At 42.6% G+C, this 20,547-nt stretch overlaps 1 protein-coding gene across 1 annotated transcript; it reads left to right on the forward strand.

Moving 5' to 3' along the window:
- Window positions 1–2,842: 2,842 nt before the first annotated feature.
- LOC142198584 (cytochrome P450 2K4-like) lies at window positions 2,843–20,315 on the forward strand. The gene is made up of 10 exons (XM_075269613.1): window positions 2,843–2,851; window positions 8,308–8,493; window positions 9,396–9,558; window positions 10,979–11,128; window positions 12,458–12,618; window positions 13,193–13,369; window positions 13,930–14,071; window positions 16,513–16,697; window positions 17,998–18,139; window positions 20,137–20,315. The coding sequence occupies exons 2-10, from the start codon at window positions 8,320–8,322 to the stop codon at window positions 20,313–20,315; spliced, it is 1,473 nt and encodes a 490-aa protein (XP_075125714.1). The 5' UTR covers window positions 2,843–2,851; window positions 8,308–8,319.
- The last annotated feature ends 232 nt before the right edge of the window (window positions 20,316–20,547 follow it).

The following is a 20,547-nucleotide window of genomic DNA, read 5'->3' on the forward strand; positions in this document are numbered from 1 at the left end:
GGTCATCTACACTTTTCCCTCACCTTTAGCGGGCATCCTCAGGGTGCCAATACTCCCTCCAGGTTCTTTTCTGGCCTCCTGGGATACAAACTCCTCGCAGATGTTCTTCTTGGCAGAATTCAAACCTAGGACTCTCATGCTGCAAAGATACTAATGCTACCCAACACCATTGTCTTATATTATACCCTGTACAAAGGATTAACTCTGTAGCAGTGGGCAAAATGGGTCCAAATGCAGTCACACAAAAGTTTAGTGTGATCATGGGTATGCTTTCATTTAGCAGCATTATATACAAAAAATCTCAGTTCAATAAACAAGCTGTCTCACCAACATAGACTAAAGCAAAGTTGCAGACTAGAAGGCGTCAGTATCTCAGACAGGTTCTATCACACATGGCTCTGAGGTGCACACCCCACACAGCTTTATACTCCAGTAATAATCTGATCTCCAACACCTGGGGTGAGGTACATGGACGACCCGTGCTGGACAAGCAGGGAGTAGCAGCCCCAGTACCTACCTGTCTGCCGATCCACTGACAATCCATACCGGGAAACTGATCCCACCAAGTATCTCCAGCACAACTAACCTTTACTAAGGATACTTATGTCTCACCCAACATTCCCTCAATGAGATCCAGTACACAAAAGAGAGAAATTTTGGGAAAACATAATGATCCTCAACCACTTTCCCTGCCACTGTCTCACCTGCCACGGGAGGAGAGTAATAGAAGTGCGGTATATACAGTATGTATGCAAGCATCCTATATCACAGAAATATTGTAGTATATTTTATTATTGATCAAACCCCTTAGGGTTCAGATCTAGAAAAACTATTTTTTTTCCAAAGAAATTCTGCAGTTTCCCTGTGAAAAAAAACTATGGAAAAAAAACGTAATATGTTTCCGCCATGTTTTTTTTCTGCGGCTCACTATGTGGGGCCCCGGGCTAAAGCTATTTTCCCATGAACATAACCATATATATTTTGTAGACAATGAAAAGTTAAACACTTTTGCATATGTATATAAATTGCAGAGTTTTAAAGATTTCCTTTAACCGTCTTAGTGGTGACATCTGTTGTCTTGATCGGTTGCCAATGGAAATGACCATAAATGAAGGAACTATTTATGGTCTGGTACTTGTCAGAAACCCAGTCATGATGTCCTGATTATGAACAGGTTATCAGACAGGGACACTACATGTATGAGAAGGGAACCTGACCACAATAAGGACATCATGGCTGGTTATCAGGAGGACACTACATGTATGAGAAGATAACCTGACCACAATAAGGACACCATGGCTGGTTATCATGAGGACACTACATGTATGAGAAGATAACCTGACCACAATAAGGAGATCATGGCTGGTTATCAGGAGGACACTAAATGTATGAGAAGATAACCTGACCACAATAAGGACATCATGGCTGGTTATCAGGAGGACACTACATGTATAAGAAGATAACCTGACTACAATAAGGACATCATGGCTGGTTATCAGGAGGACACTGCATGTATGAGAAGATAACCTGACCTCAATAAGGACACCATGGCTGGTTATCAGGAGGACACTGCATGTATGAGAAGATAACCTGATCACAGTAAGGACATCATGGCTGGTTATCAGGAGGACACTACATGTATGAGAAGATAACCCAACCAGCCATGATGTCCTTGTTATGGTTATCAGGAGGGGACACTACATGTATGAGAAGATAACCTGACCACAATAAGGAGATCATGACTGGTTATCAGGAGGACGCTACATGCATGAGAAGATAATCTGACCAAAATAAGGACATCATGGCTGGTTATCAGGAGGACACTACATGCATGAGAAGATAACCTGACCACAATAAGGACATCATGACTGGTTAAAAGGAGGACGCTACATGTATGAGAAGATAATCTGACCAAAATAAGGACATCATGGCTGGTTATTAGACAGGGGCACTACATGTATGAGAAGATAACCTGGTGTAGGCAGGCAGGGGAAAGATACCTCCCATTAAGATGGCTGCTCTCCTTTATGAAAGGAGACTGGAATCCATGTCCAGGTTTTGGGTTTGATTATAGACCTGGGGTCAAAGCTCTGGCCCTGGGTTTGGTTAGAGCTAAACTGGAAGCCTTAAAAGGAATCCATTCATTGGAATCACATTTTTTTTTTTTTTTTTTTATCCCTAATACATAAGAATAGCCTTAAGAAAGGCTATTCTTTTCCTACCTTTAGATGTCTTCTCCGCGCCGCCATTTGGTAGAAATCCCGGTTTTCTTCTGTATGAAAATGAGTTCTCTCGCAGCACAAGGGGCGTCCCCAATACTGCGAGAGAACTCTCCAACACCGCCTCTATCTTTCCCTGGAACAGCCTCTCCCTGTTTCTTCTTCGTCCTGGGTTTCAAACTTCTCGGCATGCGCAGTTGGCTCTTCCATCGGGCCTCGGGCAGAGCAGACTGCGCACGCCCGAGGACATTTTCTTGTGGCTGCTTACACCAGCTTACTTTATGGTTACTTGCGGTTTATTGGGAAAAAAAAAACATAGAGGCCAACAATTTTTAAGCCCCAGTTTTTTTTGTTTTTTTATTAAAACACACTCACACAGCTCACACAGTAGTCCTACAAAGTAGCAGACAACTGACTAGTTTCACTGGAGCTTTCTTTGAAACCATGGCAATGATATATTATGCATTTCATTATATCAGAAAGTGTATGCAGTGCTCACTTGTGCTTCCTACGGGTCAAAGGGTCAACCATCCGGGACCTTGTAAGAACTATTGTCCCATCAAGAACTCACAATTTCTACTTGAGGTTAATCCAAACTCTTCTGACAACGATTAAGGCTCCGTTCCCATGGAGTAACGTGCCATTCATTTAGACACATAAACACGTGTCAGAGCGAGGCGCTTCAAAACAGATCCCATTGATTTCAATGGGTGCCGGCTTACGCGTGCTACACATTGAAATCAATGGGAGGCTTTATAACCCATTGATATCAATGGGTAGCGCCTAAGCTGGCACCCATTGAAGTCATGGGATCTGTTTTGTAGCGCCTCGCTCTGACACGTGTTAATCTGTGGGAACGGATCCTAAGAGTGGATTGACTTATCTTAAGGCTGAGTTCAAACTGAGTTTTTTGGTCTGGAATTTGACACGGAGGCCGCCTTAGATTCTGGACCAAAAACCGGTAGTTGTGATGATGTCAATGCAGTGCACTGGCATCCAGTCGCGATACTCCACTCCGGATTAATCCTCTGGCGCTTGGTACTTTGTGCATACGCGTGTATCTAATCCTACGGCTTGTGGTACTGTGTGCAGACATGCGTATTTAATCCTCCGGCGTGTGGTACTGTGTTCTGACTTGTGTATCTAATCCTCCAGCGTGAGGTATTGTGTGCAGACACACGTATCTAATCCTCCAGTGAGTAGTACTGTCTGCAGACATGCATATCTAATCCTTTGGCATGTAGTACTGTGTACAGATGCGTGTATCTAACATTCCCTGTGTGGTATTGTGCGCAATAGTGTGTATCTAATCCTTTGGCGTGTGGTATTGTGTGCAGTGGCGCATATCTAGTCTTCCATCGTGTGGTATTGTGTAAAGACATAAATATTTAATCCTCCGGCATGTGGAAGTGTGCACAGATGTGCTTATCTAATCCTGCGGCTTGTGTAACAGTGTACAGACGTATGTATCTAAACCTCCGACGTGTGGTGCTGTGTGCTGACATGCGTATCTAATTATCTGGAATGTGGTACTGTGTGCAGAAACGTGTATCTAACCCTCCCCGTGTTGTATTGTGTGCAGTAGTGCGTATCTAATCCTCCACCATGTGGTATTGTTTACAGTGGCGCGTATCTAATCCTCCATTGTGTTGTATTGTGTAAAGACGTGCATATCTAATCCTCCAGTGTGTGGAACTGTGCGCAGACACGCGTACCTAATCCTGCGGCATGTGGAACTGTGTGCAGACGTGTATCAAATCCTGCAGCATGTGGTATTGTGTAAAGACATGCGTATCTAATCCTGCGGCATGTATAACTGTATAGACGTACGTATCTAATCCTCCGGCATGTAAAACTGTATGAAGACGCACGTATCTAATCCTCTGGCATGTGGTACAATGTGTTGAGGTGCGTATCTAATCCTCTGGCATGTTTAACTGTGCGCAGACTCACGTATCTAATCCTCCGGCATGTGGAATTGTGTGTAGATGTGTGTATCTAATCCTGTGGCCTGTGTAACTGTGTGCATTGGCGCGTATCCAATCCTCCGGCGTGTGGTATTGTGTACAGTAGCGCATATCTAATCCTGTGGCGTGTGGAACTGTGTGTAGATGTGCGTATCTAATCCTCTGGTCGGCATGTGATACTGTGTGCAGACGTGCGTATCTAATTCTCCAGCATGTGGTATTGTGTGCAGTGGTGCGTATCTAACCCTCTGGCATATGGTATTGTGTGCAGTGGCGCGTATCTAATCCTCCGGCATGAGGTATTGTGTGCAGTGGCATGTATCTAATCGGCCAGCGTGTGGTACTGTGTGCAGACGCGTGTATCTAATCCTTTGGCATGTGGAACTGTGGGCAGATGTGTCTATCTAATCATCTGGCATGTGATAATGTGTGCTGACCTGTGTATCTAATCCTGCAGCATGTGGTACTTTGTGCAGACGCACATATCTAATCCTCTGGCGTGTAAAAATGTGTGCAGATGTGTGTATCTAATCCTCTGCCATGTATACTGTCTGCTGACCTGTGTATCTAGCATAGTGTGTGGTATTTTGTGTAGACACATGTATCTAATCCTCTGGTAAGTGGAACTGTGTGCAGACGTGCGTATCTAATCCTTCGGCTTGTGGAACTGTGTGCAGACGCGCGTATCTAATCCTCTGACATATGACATTGTGTGCTGATCTGTGTATCTAATCCTCTGATGTGTGTTTCTCAGCTTGGTTATCAGTGTTGGATTATACATGTGCAGTGACTGTGTGTATTGCAGTTGGAATATGAGTGAAAGCTGTATCTTGGGAAAGCTGTATCTCCAGAATGGTACGTCTGAGTGAGTTGGGTTCTCATCTTAAACTTTCCCGGATACCTGAAGTATCTGTGTGCCAAATTTGGTGAAGATCGGTTCAGTCGTTTGGTGGCGCATAAAGAACAGACAGACAGACAGAAATTCATTTTTATAAGATAGAGATATTGGAAAAGAAATCTTGTATCAATGTAATTGTTCCATCAGTATCTCTCTGTATTATTGTTGCTATGTATAGCCTTGACATTTCTCAATAACATATATTGCACATTGAAATATAGCTGTGTGTTATTGGCCTATGTACTCTAGTACAGGAAACAGTTAATTGGGGGAGGACAATTCTCTGCAAGTTAAATATCAACTTATGTTACAGCAAAAAAGAGAATCCATTGTACGCGGAGACAGAAGAGAGAAGACTGGATCAGCGAGTTGTCTCCTCTGTGCTCACCAAGCTGCGGAAACACAAGTAAGACCAAGGACACTTTTTATTTTTATAAAACTTAATAATAGTATTGCACCACAACATTGGAAAGAAAGCTAAAGTCCAACAATGTGGGGCCAGTGATGGCAGTTTTGGGGACAAATGCCCTTCTGCCATATAAGATATAAGATCTCTGGTCTCTCTATGGGTTTGACTCGACTACCAGAGAAGTTCCAATACATTAGCATGGCCCAAGAATGGTGACCCGTGGAGTACAGCAATGGTTTCTTTATGGTTCAGTCTCTAGTTCATGGTGGTCTTTGACTATTTTATTAAAGTATAATCCCTTCTCGTGTCTGAAGTATCTCAGTCCAATACTCATTTTGTTTGGACACATAGAGTTGAGATCCTAAAAAAAAATACTTTGTCATATTTTTCTACTTTTCACCCAATCCCCTTTGCCCTCTGGTTATTTCCCTACCTGAATATTAGCCCTTCTTCTACATAGTCTCTCTTTATTGCTATTTGGTGATAAGAAGCTACAATATATAACATGAGGGATAGGAAAATGTGGAATCTGTACAAAGGTGCTAGAACCCCATGGTGGGACTATTAAAGGATTATCTTATCTAGAAATGGGGAACGTGCTGGGCATATAAGGGTGGGGCTTAAAGGGGTTGTCCTATCACAAGGATCCTATCTATACTGCTTGTTAATGTGGATGTAAGACTTTTCCTAAATACACTGCTTCAGCAAAACTGCTTTGTTTGTCCACTATCTTACTTTATTCAATTCATTGTTGACACAGCCCTTGACTTATCTGCTCAAAAGTCAAGTGATGTATCTGCTGCTCTTAGGGGGGAGGGAGGAGGGGCTAAGTGCACGGGAGTGAGCCTGTGTTTCTAGCTATTCCTGTGTCTGCACCATGTGACCTAGCTTCCTGATCTTAGATAGAGAAAAGGAGCTGCTTTCATTTCTGAACTCGTCTTCTGTTCTCCCAGTTATCAGGCTAGCTAATTCAATTGTGTTCATTATGGCAGAGACAGGCAGTCTCTGTATGTAACACAGAGTGGAGTTGCTCTTGCGTGTACTTCATAGTCCAATATTGTGCATATAGTGTTGTTTGAGGACCTTTGATGACATCACAGGCCCTTCAGCCGCCCCATAGGATCACGCTATGTGGTGGGTGGAGTTACACGCTAATTTGGGGGCGGGGCTAAATGGCAGGTTGCATGTGAAACCCCACCCACCAAATGACGCAAGGAACTAGGAAGAAAAAAGATTTTACAGCAGTGAAGACTGGTGAGTATGCGACGTGGGAATACCCCTTTAAAGTTATCAAACAATGTGAGATTGGGAAGAAAATTCTAGAAACAAAGGAAAAAAAATCCCACAGAAATAAATCTGATCAGGTCCTGTGCACAGGGCCGTAGTTTTCAGTATAGTCAGAATTGCTGATAGTACACAGACCCATTCATTTCTATGGCCCAATACACGGGTGTAGTTTTTATAAACCATCCGCAGAAGGTCCTATTCCATACTCAAACATACAAGTGTAGGGGATCCTACAAGTCTTTTCATGGATTTGTGATTGTGGATACTAATGCAATGCGGACATTTTTTAATTTTTTTTTTTTTTTTTTGCAGAACACAAATCTGTTTTGGGGGACAGTAAAAACTCACTGTACATGTAGCCTAGTTTCAGTACTCCAACGCGCCTAATTGTAGAGAAGTATAGGAATTTCTCTTCAACAATATTTCTTTCTAGTACATTTAAAAAAAAAAAAAAAATTCTATTCAAATTTGTTTGATCCAAAATGATAAGATCTTTGAAGGTTCACTCATCTCTAATGGCGAACCTCAAAATCTTGGGTTCTGCCAAAGTCAGGACTTTTGGATAATTTATTATAGAATGGTTTACTAATCTCTAGTTTCAATGCAGACGTCGCCATTGTAGCAAACCAGGTGTAGTACAATCCTGCGGTTATACTTCTTTCTTGTCTCCTATTTCTTACTAATAGAGATGAGCGAACAGTAAAATGTTCGATATTCGATATTCGTTTTGAGTATTCCCTCGATATTCGACTACTCGAATCGAATATTGAATCCTATTATACTCTTTGGGGGAAAAATGCTTGTTTCAGGGGTAGGCAACATTCGATCAAATAGGACTTACCAAGTCCACGAGTGAGGGTCGGGCTGGATTCTCCGAGAAGTCTTCTCCTTGCAGCATCCCCGCGGCATCTTCCGGCTCTTCATTCACTCTGCCAGGCATCGGGCCTGGGCAGAGCCGACTGCGCATGCCCACACTACAAGCGGACATGCGCAGTCGACTCTGTCCAGGCCCAATGCCTGGCAGAGTGAATGAAGAGCCGGAAGACGCCGCGGGGAAGCTGCACGGAGAAGACTTCTGAAGGTAGGAGAAGAACCAGCGTTGATTGGCCGACTGTATAGCATTCGGCCAATCAATGCTGGTTCTGCATCAAACTTTTACATTCGAATAGCGAGTGGTACTTGATCGAGTACGAGTATTTTGAATACAGTAGTATTCCATCGAATACCTACTCGATCGAGTACTACTCACTCATCTCTACTAACTAACCTTCAGTATGTTTGAAGTACCGGGCAGATGGAAGAAATGTGAATGTGTTTCAGGAGACCCTGGAGACACAAAGGTTTGCACAGGAAAGGTATACACAAAATAGCAGGACAAGTGTAAGTCATGGCTTTTTGCATTGCGTGTCTAGATGCAGTAAAATGTTAATTAAATGGTTGTGAAAGTTGACATGCCCTATAAATATATCCATTTTTGTATACAGAAGGTCACTTATATTTTGTCTTCTTCCCCTATGTCATACAGAGCTCACGTCCTCCATGGAGCTGGTCACAGTTCTCCTGTCCATCATTGTCGTCTTCTTCTTGATCAATGTTTTCAGCAGTCAAAAACAAGGGAAATACAACAATTTCCCACCTGGGCCAAAGCCTTTACCAATCCTGGGAAACATCCTGAAGTTGGACATGTCAAAGCCCCATAAAACATTTTATCAGGTAATGAAAATATTGGAATCCACATGTCTTCTACCTTTGACTGTGTCCTGTTGACCATGGCTTGTGCTATAAATGAGCAGATCTTGTTAAATTTGTTTCACAAAAATTCACTCCAAATTTGTTTTGCGCTGGACAAATTAGGTCTGAATTTAATGTACTATGAAAATCTGGTATATTCTGGGCCTGAAGAGTATAATAACCAGAATGCACAGAGAAGTGCAAAATCCTATGCCCCACGACTGCCAGTTTTCTGGTTATCTTTTAGAGTTCCACCCGCCATCCTGATGATGGCACTTGGCCCCCACATCATTGTTGAGACGTGATTGGCAACAGCAGTTACATAGGGACCAGTGAAGTGTGATGACTTGCACAGACCTTGGCATTGTTGTGGGGACCGAGTGACATTTTCAAATTGGCAGACATAACCCAAAAACTGGTCATTAGTCTGGGGCTGATGGAGCAGGGCTTAGGACAGGTGAGTAATAGATTTTTTTTTTTCTTTACACCTGGATATAATTCCTGCACTTTGTTCCATTGAAGTTATTTAAAGATTCACCCAATGAATAACCAACCAAACCTAAAGGTTTTGTCCAAGAATAGTCAAACATGGCTACTTTACTCCAGCAACAGAGCCACACTAGTTCCTAGGTTGTGCCAGGCGTTGCGGTGGTGGTCCATTGTGGTAAATGGGGCTAGTAGGCTGATATACCGCACACAGTCTAAGGGCAAATATGCAAAAAGTGTCAGTTTTTGGAAGAAAGTCACTGTTGTTCTAATCCCGGACACCCCCCCCCCCTCCCCATTAAGTTATGGTATCCTAACTAAAGTTGTGCAAATCTGGTAAAACTTTAAAAACCTTACAGGATGATTACAAATTGGTTCTGTAATTTTTGTGTTCACAGCTCTCTAAGGAGTACGGCTCAGTCTTCAGTGTCCAGATGGGCATGACGAAAATGGTTATTTTATGTGGTTACGACACCATCAAAGACGCTCTGATGAACCATGCAGAGTTTTTTTCCGATAGACCTAATAATCCTTTGTTCTCTAAATCAATTAAGGAACACGGTATGGGCTGTACTTTTTTTAATTTCTTTTTTAAATTTTTGGTGAATTTCAATGGGGCGTATTCAAGTTTAAAGGTGTTTTCCGGGCAATTATTATTATAAAAAAAAAAAAAAAAAAGGGGGTTAGTGCTATTAATGGATTAATAAGTGCACTCAAATACCTTTAGCAGCGTTTTGAGTGATTTTTGGCTTTCACTGGGAGCCTCTGGCATCTTCTGCATTTGTTTACATGGACAGATTCCTGCTGTCGTACCTAAAGCATCATGGTACTTGTAGGCTGACTCATGCGATTTCCCTCTCACTACCTCCCCCTCCCTGTCTCTCTAGCTATCCTGTTCACTACTAACCCTTCCCAACTAACTCATCCCACCTGATCATACTTACCAGTCTTCCGTCCAGACTTCCCCCTGCGAGACGGATCCTCTCTCTTTTCTGAATGTCGACGTGTGCAATAGTCCTGGCGATGCTCTGTGCTCTGCAGCCAGCAATTCTCTCTCGCTGGGACTATTGCGTATGCCGGCAGCTAGAAAATGGGTGGAGCCGTTCTGCAGGGGGAAGTCTGAAAGGAAGACACTTAAGTATGATGGGGAGGAGGAGGGGGGGTGGTATTAGTGATGTTCTGGAAATGGGGAAACGGAACATCACTGGAGAACCAGAAAATGTTCCTGGGATGGTCACACAATCGCTCCAGGAATTTGAGTAAATCTACATTTTTGGTAAATTATGTGATTTAGAAAGTAGGTGGGGGGAGGCTGTTTAGATTAGTGTAGGAATTAGTTTTTATCCTGGACAACCTCTTTAATTGAAATGGATCATCTGAAAATGATTTATTTCTTAAACCAAAGTTTTATGTTGCAAATTTATTGTTTAATTTTATTCATATTTTTTTATCACTATCATATAATCGTGACTTTTTACATGACAGTACCGCCTAGGCTTCCATTTTTTTGGCCATACTTTTTACAGATGCGCCATTTTTTAGACTAGTTTTACTGTGGTGCTTATTTATGATGTAGGTGCACCCCCTTGTTAAATGTCGCACGTGTTAGTTAGTTTGGAGGCACCTTTTTTGGCCAAAAAAGAGCAATTGTAAAAAATAAAAAATGCCCCTATCTTAAATGCAGCTTGAAAAGGGTCTCTCATTTAGGCCACATCCCATTTTCTTGATAACAAGCAAACATGATGAGAGAAGTATAACATCTGGAAAAAAGGAGCAAATGCTTCATAAATGAAGGTAGGGCAGGAAAAAAAACTCAGGCTCAATTTACGTAAAAAAAAATTGCAAGTAGCTTAATAAATGTGACCCAATATGTATACACGACCATATAATGTGCATTGTATCACATACTGGTCAATACAAAAATAAGTCTACAGTGCCGTATATTTGTACTTCAATAACATGTAATAGGTCTACTCTCTAGGTATTGTGTTTTCCAATGGAGAGAACTGGAAAGTGATGAGAAGATTTACACTCTCTACACTACGAGATTATGGAATGGGCAAGAAAACCATCGAAAACAAGATCGTCGAGGAGGCCGAGTGTTTAGTACAGAAGTTGAAGACATTTGAAGGTGAGTGGTGGGATGTCTTCTGCATTGTACATGTTTGGCATGATGACCACCATCTTGCTTTTTTACAATGTTGGCTTCTTAAGATGCTCACACACAATACATAGGGGACGATTATTAAGACTGACATTTCATACTCCAGTCTTAACAGTCTGACATCTACAAGCCATCCTGGATTTATGAAGAATCAGTTGCATGCTTGTGTGCCAGAATGGAGATCTACGCCAGTTAAGAACTGGAATAGATTTCTGGTATGGAAAAACTGGCGTGAGTTATAATAAGTAGAGATGAGCAAACACTAAAATGTTCAGGGTTCGAAATCCGATTCGAACAGCTGCACACTGTTCGACTGTTCGAACGGGTTTCGAACCCCATTATAGTCTATGGGAGGAAATGCTCGTTTCAGGGGTAGGCAACATTCGATCAAATTCTACTTACCAAGTCCATGAGTGAGGGTCGGCTGGATTCTTCTCCCTGCGCAGCATCCCCGCGGTATCTTCCGGCCTTGAATTCACTCTGCTAGGCATCGGGCCTGGGCAGAGCCAACTACGCATGCCCGCACTACAAGCGGACATGCACAGTCGGCTCTGCCCAGGCCCGATGCCTGGCAGAGTGAATTCAGAGCCGGAAGATGCCGCAGGGACGCTGCGCAGGGAGAAGACTTCTAAAGGTAAGAGAAGAACCAGCGTTGATTGGCAATGTATAGCATTCTGCCAATCAACGCTGGTTCTGCATCGAATCTTAACTTCGAACAGCGAGTGGTACTCAATCGAGTACGAGTATTTCGAATACCGTAGTATTTGATCGAACACCTACTGGATCGAGTACTACTCGCTCATCTCTAATAATATGTCGGGAGAAGGCATCCCTTTCCCCCAAATATTTTTGAACATGAATTTTAATTTTACAAAAGTTTGTTTCGACCCACAAAGTTTCTAACCAACCCACAATTTTTTTAAAAAAATTCATGCCCACGATGCACAAATTGTCCACAGGTGAGTCACAGCAGGGTGGCTTGGCAGATTCATCGGCCACAGATTTTGTGGCAAGATCGAGCAGGTCTCTTAATTTTTTTACTTTGTTCTACTTCGATCTCTACCTGCCATTGAAAACAACAGGAGCTAGATTTAGGGCAGAATACGTCTCAAATTCAGCGCCCTACTCCACCATGCCCTAAATGTCAAGTCAACCAGGCACATGGATTGACATTGCTAATTTATCTTCTGTTTCACATTAATATAGTGTAATTTTTCTCAGACAATAGAAAAAATTATTTGTGCCTGCATATTTTTGATTAAAAAATATAATTTTTTTTTATTTTTTTTATTTTAGGAAAGCCTTTTGGTAATTTCACCAGTATCAATGCTGCTGTAACTAATATAATTGTTGCCATATTACTCAATAAAAGATATGACTATGAGGATCCGACCATACTGAGGCTTATGGACTTAGTTAGTGAGAATATAAGACTCCTCGGAAGTCCATGGGTTCGGGTAAGTCAGAATTTCATTGTTAGAAGTAAAAGGGTTATCTAGGATTGCAAATTTGATGACTTATCCCAAGTAGAGTTATGTAATGCCTGGTCAATAAAAGTTTTCCTACAGGCAGTCTCTACTGTCTAGGGACTGTGTACAGTACTCCAGTGAGCACAGCCTACCCAAAATTTTGGGTAGAAAATTCTACTTGAAATTTATAAAGATTTCAGAACTTTGTTACAATTATACCTATGGGGAAACCTCTGGCATTTCCATAGGAATCACTGACGTGCTGGGATTTCCAAAACTGCACCGCTTTTGGAAATCGTGGCTTATCCGCACCATGGTTTTTACCGCAAAGTGGGCATGGGATTCGCTAATTCCATCCACTTTTCCCTGACTGTAAAACGTTGCTATTTTTCCCACTGTTTCCGCCCCAGGCAAATCGCTGCGTTTACACCCCATGGGGCCCCGGCCTTAACCTCCTCCAACACCATAACATAACACTATGTAATGGAAGGCTGTACCTTAATGCACTATGACTTACTATTACAATTTTAACTTCATTTTTTTCCTCCATTTCGTTCTATAGTTGTACAACAGTTTTCCCTCCCTCATGGACCGGTTGCCGGGACCTCACAGAACAATTTTTGCAAACCTTAGAGAGTTTCAAAACTTTATCAGATCCACATTCACAAAATACAAGAAGGAGCTGGATGTAAATGACCAGAGAAACCTTGTTGATGCCTTCTTAGCTAAGCAACAAGAGGTACGACCAATGTCCACCAAGCATTTAGGGTCGAAATGATGTATTAATTTAGATAAACTGAATTAAGGAGATTCTGTGGGGTAGATATGAGACATTAAACCACCGATAGATCTTATGGACTAGGGGTTTATTGTCTCATGCCATCCATGCCCACATAAAATAAAGCCCAAACAACTATACTTGGTGCTCCAAGCGCCTGTGCAGATCTTCATTGAAGCCAAGGACATATACCCATATCTTTCTGGCTTCACTGAAGAGCTCCGCTAGTGTTAGAAGAGGAGCCAGGAAAGTATAAACTTTTTTTTTTTTGTGGGCATGGATGGCAGTAATAAGGGGACTGCTGAGGCTTATTTGGGGACCACTGAGGCCTGCGATTGAGGAGGCTGGAAGAAGCCAGAAGACATTGCGGAAAAGATGGCCAACACAAACCCAAAAATCTCAGGCTCAGCCAAACATGATATTTTTGAAAACCAGACAGCCAATGACTTTTACATGTCAGTATACTATAATTGAAGAGAACATATTGTCTCTTCTTATCTATAGATAACTTATTTTCACAGGGAAAAACAGAATCCACTGAGTATTACCACAATGAGAACCTGACAGTCCTCGTTGGAGATTTGTTTGGTGCTGGAATGGAGACCACATCAACCACATTGAGATGGAGTCTTCTGCTAATGATAAAACACCCTGAGATACAAAGTAAGACACTTTATAATTATACAGTCCATTAAGATAGGTGCCCCAAGGAGACAACCCATGTCTATACACCCTATTAGGGCATAGAAAGGGGCCTCAGTATTTTTTCTGATGGGTCTAGCCTATAGATGCATTCTATGGCTGGCCAGTAACTTGGTCGAGAAATACATATACCCTATTATAACATAAAAACATCAACATCTAGTCTAGTGGACCTGTTTCTTACATGCACTATATGGCTGGACAATAAATGGTGGACATGTCGACTGTATTTGGGTACTACAGTGGATAATATGGATAGTGATGACTTTAGTTTTACTCCATTTGAGAATCTCTCTACCACCATCCAAACTTTCCAAGTACCTGGCCTATGGAAATTGAGGAGGACTTCTGACTCTAATTCCTGTCCCTTTTCCGGTACAGTACTTCCAGCAACGGGAAGCCCTTTATGCTTTTACGCTCTGATTAGGCTTAGATAAATGGGGCTGATAAACGGGCCGCCCAGCACCGTGGGTTCTGTGGTTGACTTGGCCATAGAATCCTTGGCAACATCGAGCAGGATGCTTATTTTTTTCAGCGAGATTCTCCATTCTCTTTCTCCCATTGAATACAATAGGAGGCCGATTCATGGCTGAATTTGATGTTGATTCCCTAAAATCAGACTCAAAGTCCTCTGTGTGAACATAGCCTTAGATAACCTCTTTAAAGGAGGTATAGGGGAAGGAAAATTTTCTGCAGCGTATACACTGCAACTGCTTACTCTTACCTATTCCAGCTTCTTGGTGCGCCAATACTGAGCTTTTCATGGCACTCCTGGGAACTGTTCTGTTTCAACCTGTTCTGCTGACACTCCAAAAATCTTAATCGTATCCCTGACCCCACTCTACTCTTGCTGGTTGACCTCAGAGTCACAGTCAGTTAGAGAATCCGAAGCACAGGAAGAGTAACAGTCCACTATCATCGCTGTGAAAGTGTCAGTATTGGAATGTAGGGGGACCGTCAGCCATATCTATTACTATAACCCTATAAAAAAATGTGCCACCAAATGGCCACTTTTAAGGTTTATATGATGACCTAGGCTCATAAAAGGGTTATTCCCATCTCAAGGATCCTATTTAAACTACTAGCTTACATCAATTGAAGAGTTTTCCAAAATGTATTGCTTTAGCAATGCTGCTTTGTTTTCCTGCTATGTGAACTTATTCCTTCCATTGTTTACAGAGTGTTTCCATAGAGCCGAACCTGTATGATAAGACAGGGCAGATGATGTCACTCACTGCTCTCACTTTTTCTATAGTACTGTCCTTCAGCTAATTGCAGTTTGGTGTCTGCTATCTGTGTGTTTACATACAGAAATAACACTGAGTCCATTCTCTAGAAACATTTGCATATATATGTGATATGCTGTTATATTAGATTTCTAGTAATCATCATAAGTATTGTGATTAGGGTTGAGCGATCGTTTTCGGAAAAAAAATCGGATTCCGATCGGCGATCGAGAAAATTTCACGATCGTGATCAGAATTCTGAATATGATCTTTTTAGGTGGGATCGAGATCAGTGATTATTTCCCACAATGCTTTGCTACTGGACTCAGCGGAGTGTATACTCAGTGTGAAGGCTCTGCTGCGGATCCATAGGAATGAATGGAAGCAGCTGGTACACAGCCTTAACCCCCTGCACGCCATTCATTCTAATGGGAGACTAGCTAACATCTCTAGTAGCTACTTACCTGCAGAGATGGCTGGTCCGGTACCCGGTGTTCTTATTCTTCTTCGCCTCGCTGCCCCGCCTACCAGGTTAGTGTTAAAGAGCTAGGGAGAAGGCGGGGCTTGTGACTTAGGAGAGTGTGGGTGGGTACAGGGCGGGGAGATGTGACGTCTCCCCTCCCAGTACCTGCCCACACTCTCCTAACCCGCCAACACTCTCCTAACCTGGGAGGCAGGGGGCAGCGAGGCAAAGAAGAACAAAAACACCGGGCACCGGAGCAGCCATCTCTGCAGGTAAGTGGACACCAGGGGGGACTAAGTAGCCAGAGGATTAAAAAAAAAATCTTAGTGCTTCTTAGTGCTTAAAAAAATCACTACACAGCGTGGATTCTAACAATTAAAGCGTTCAATTGTTAGATTCCATGCTGTATAGTGAATTGGATTGTTTTTAAAATCCAATCTCCGATTAGTAAAAAAATCCCATTGACTTGCATTGGGATCGAGATCAGGTTCAAATGAAAAATGATCGGAAATCGGATTTCAAAATCGATCCTGAAAACTCAAGATCACCTCAACCCTAATTGTGATGCTTCAATGCTTCACGGTGTCCTGTTTAGCAAGCTGGGGGGAGGTGGCAGCTTTGACTGTTTGATAAGGAATACAGGAAGAAGAAGAAGACGTATAGATATGAAAACCCCTTTGATAAGACTGTAATGAATTTCTATGTCCTGACAGAAAAAGTGCAAAATGAAATTGATAAAGTCATTGGATCAGCTCAACCACAAATGGAGCACAGGAAACAAATGCCATATACAGATGCTGTAGTTCATGAAATTCAACGTTTTGGAGATATTGCACCGACTACTGTGCCACATGCGGCTTCTCAAGATGTTACATTCAGAGGATATTTTATTCCAAAGGTGAGCACAGCATCATTATAATTGTTTACATGACATACGGCCATACACTAGGTTGTGCAAAGACAAAAACAAGAACAGCACCCGAGCTGTATATGATGTAGTAAGTTATGTAAGATGAGGGACAATTGCAATGTGCCAAATATGCTCTCACCTGGTAGAGTTGTGAGGGATTCACAATTACCAATATCGCCTCAGAACCGTTTCACAGGGGGTTCCTCCCTGCGTGAGATGTGAGCTGCAGGACCCAATTCACCAGTGGTGTTGAATGAGTTGCCAAGGGACCATAGTAAAGTGATCCGTGCCTCCCCCGATAAGATTAAACCACTTTATTGAAGTTCAGAAAACACAACGCGTTTTGGGCAACAATGCCCTTTCTCAAGTGTACATGAACTGTGTTGGGTGGCTGGAGGTATCCAGCCACCAAAAACAGTTCATGTACAGTTGAAAAAGGGCATTGTTGCCTGAAACGCATTGTATACTCTTGGTTGTGGGTGGGTCTGGTCTTATTTAAGGAAGCACACTCAGGTTTTCCTCTGGTTTGTTATAAAAGTACATTGTCTAAATTATAGTGAAGATATATACAATATTTCTTAATGGTGGAGGTAGTGAAAGGTCTTTAACCAGGTGTTATAATACCGGCAACACTTGTTTCGAGGACCTTTCATAACTTCCACCACTTTGTTGCAGCTTTTAAAAAGTCCCCCTTCACTGATTCCAACACAGTTGGAATTTCTTTCTCTAGTTCCAACCCTTCCTGAGCAATTGGTGCTATTAATTTCAGCACTCAATATTCAAATTAGTATATCTACAGTCAAGTCGGTGGTCCAAGGCTGGAGCATGTGGTCTAAGATCTTCCACAATTATACCCTGGGGTCTCCATTCAGACCTGGGGAATGTTAAGGGGAGGTGCTGAAAATAATTTAAAAAAACAATTATACTCTCCTCTTTTGTGCCTTCTTGCAGCGCCTGGGGTCAACACTGCCCTGTGATTGGGCCACAGTGGTGAAATGGGCAAGCCAAATGTCATAAGTATAATATCACTTCCTGTTCTATCTAACTTCAGACTGAAAGTGGAGCATTGCTTTGTCTGAACCTAAGATGAAATAAATCTTAAAAGGTTTGCCCATCTGTAATTAGTACATGACATCAGTAGCATACTGTGATCACCACTTGTCAAAACCTTGGCCTGAAACAAAAAGTTAAATCTATGTCCAACATGTAGTAAAAGTCTGCAAAAGTTTTACAGAGTCTACTGTTATTGATAATGTGTACCTTCTCCCACCCTCTCTATCTCCCCCAGGGAACACCTATCCTCCCAATTCTTCATTCTATACACAAAGACAAAGAATACTTTGAGAAACCAGATGGGTTTTACCCAGAACATTTTCTTGATTCGGAAGGAAATTTCAGAAAGAATGAGGCCTTCATACCATTCTCAATAGGTAATCTTTCAACCAAATAACTCTTTTGGAGGGTCAACTTATGAATGGGCAATACCCTACCTCTCAGAACAATTTAGGAACCTGGAAAATGTTCATCAGTGCTCTACTAGGGCTTAAAAACAGAGAGCTTCTAAAGAATGGCAGCCAGTCTAGATGTCTTGGATATTTTGATAACCAGAATAGCAGGTACTGTACCTACTGCAGGGCTGTTTGTTGACTATCCTATTCATGTATCCCATGCTGTGTAGTGATAAACCCCCTCCCCCCACCCCCACTGGTGTCTGCTTACCTGCAGCTCTTTGCTCTTGGTCCACTTCGATCCATGGTCCCGGTCTCCTAAGCCCCACCTTCCCTATAATACTAGTCGGGAGAGAACAGGGCTTAGGAGAGTGTGGACGGGGAGTCTCCCCGCCCAGTACCCGCCCACAATCTTCTAAGCCTCCTCTATAATAATAGTCGGGGAGAGGGGGGCAGGGCACTCTGAAACTGGGACCATGGATCGAAGTGGACCAAGAGCAAAGAGCTGCAGGTAAGCAGACACCGGTGGGGGTGTAACAGCTGAGCTATGTTACACCAGACATGTGTGTGACAGGAGGAATAGCCAAGCTGAGCGCACGGCTGGCTCTGCTTCATTTCGCCATAGGTATGCATTGACCAGCATTGATTGGCCAGTCTTACAGCATTTGGCCAATCAACGCTGGTTCTGCCGGAGGAGGCGGAGTCTAAAATCGGACCAGAATGGAAACTGCTCTGGACGGCTCTTAGACCCCGCCTCCTCAGGCAGAACCAGAGTTGATTGGCCGAATGTTGTAGACTGGCCAATCAACGCTGGTCAATGCATTCCTATGGGAAAAAGTCAGCTCCGGCATATCGCAAGCTGACAGGGATCCCGACATAATAAAGGTACTTGATGCCCCCAGACATGCTTCCCCTGCTGTCCCAGTTGCTTTCCAGGGTGTTGGCATCATTTCCTGGGGTGTGATAGTGGACTTGGTGACTCTCCTGAGTTGAATGGTCGGATCCCCTGTAGCGAAGCATTTTCTCCCATAGACTATAATGGGGTTCGATATTCGTTCGAATAGTCGAATATTGAGATGCTATTCGTAATGAATATCGAATCTCGAACATTTTACTGTTTGCTCATCTCTAGTTGTCATCTTTAGTCAACCCCTAAAGATGCTGTCACCCCATTCAAAAATCTAAGGTACTTGCGGAGAGTGTCGAGTAGATTTTGGGTGGTGCAGCAGTGTACATGCTCTTCCTCCGCTCTACTCAAACACCTCACTGTGGGCATTCATGCAGGAGGAATGGGGTCTTGGATCACCCATTAAAGCGTTAGCCATAAGATCCTGTGGATGGGTCATTAATGTCAAATGAGGAGAAATCTTCTGCATTGTAAGTAACAGGGTTACAAATGGGTGTAGCCTTAGTTCAAATTTGGTTAAAGGGGTTGTCCATGATTTGTAGCAATCCATGGGGTGACTGGAGGGGATGTAAAAGAAAAGCATATTCACCCATCCCAGAGTAAATATCCACTGCTGTTCCCTTTTGTCACGTGCCATGGTTGTGGCACTGGAAGTCCTGACCCATCAGTGGCCTCAGCGGTTGCTGGAGATGGACCAATGACATCACTCACATATGTCACCCATTCCTTACCAGTGACCACTGAGCCCACTTATTTGGTTATATAAAGCTCAGAACATCGACACTTGACAGAGAGGGAACCAGTGGTGAAAAATGGTGTCAGAGATGGGCTAGTATGTTTTTTTTTTTGTTTTGTTTTTTATATCCCCTCAGACAACCCACAGGTTTCTCTAAATCTTAAACAACCCTTTTAAGGACTATTGACAGGCTGTGAATGACACTCACTGGGTAGCCAAATATGACTTGTTGCACATAAATCTTGAGACAAAGTATGTATTTTACCAAGCAAGAGCGCTATTAAAATAGCAATGATGCTTTTCATTATTATATAACTTTTTTTTCATTATTTTTAGGTAAAAGAAGCTGTGCTGGCGAGACCTTGGCTAAAATGGAGCTCTTTCTGTTTTTCACATCACTTTTGCAACATTTCACATTTAAGGCCCCACCTGGAGCTAAACTGGACCTTACCCCTGCATTAGGGTCTACAAATTCCCCCAAACCTTTTGAAATCTGTGCCATCCCTCGAGGCTAGGACTAGATAATAAAAAGTAAAAATATTATAGACTGTAATGGAGACAGCAAGACACACCCGAACTCCTCTCTCCTTCCTTTATTCCTATTCCCTGACCCTTGAATTGGTTGCCACAAGGCCACGTACTCAATGCAACTGATACACAATAAAGGACTAGCATCCTATATATGCACTTTGTAGCAAAGTCTTACTGACACTAGATTCACACCTGCACTTGGGTTCTTGTTCTTCT

Source organism: Leptodactylus fuscus, chromosome 3, assembly GCF_031893055.1.
Source record: "Leptodactylus fuscus isolate aLepFus1 chromosome 3, aLepFus1.hap2, whole genome shotgun sequence".
NCBI lineage: Eukaryota > Metazoa > Chordata > Amphibia > Anura > Leptodactylidae > Leptodactylus > Leptodactylus fuscus.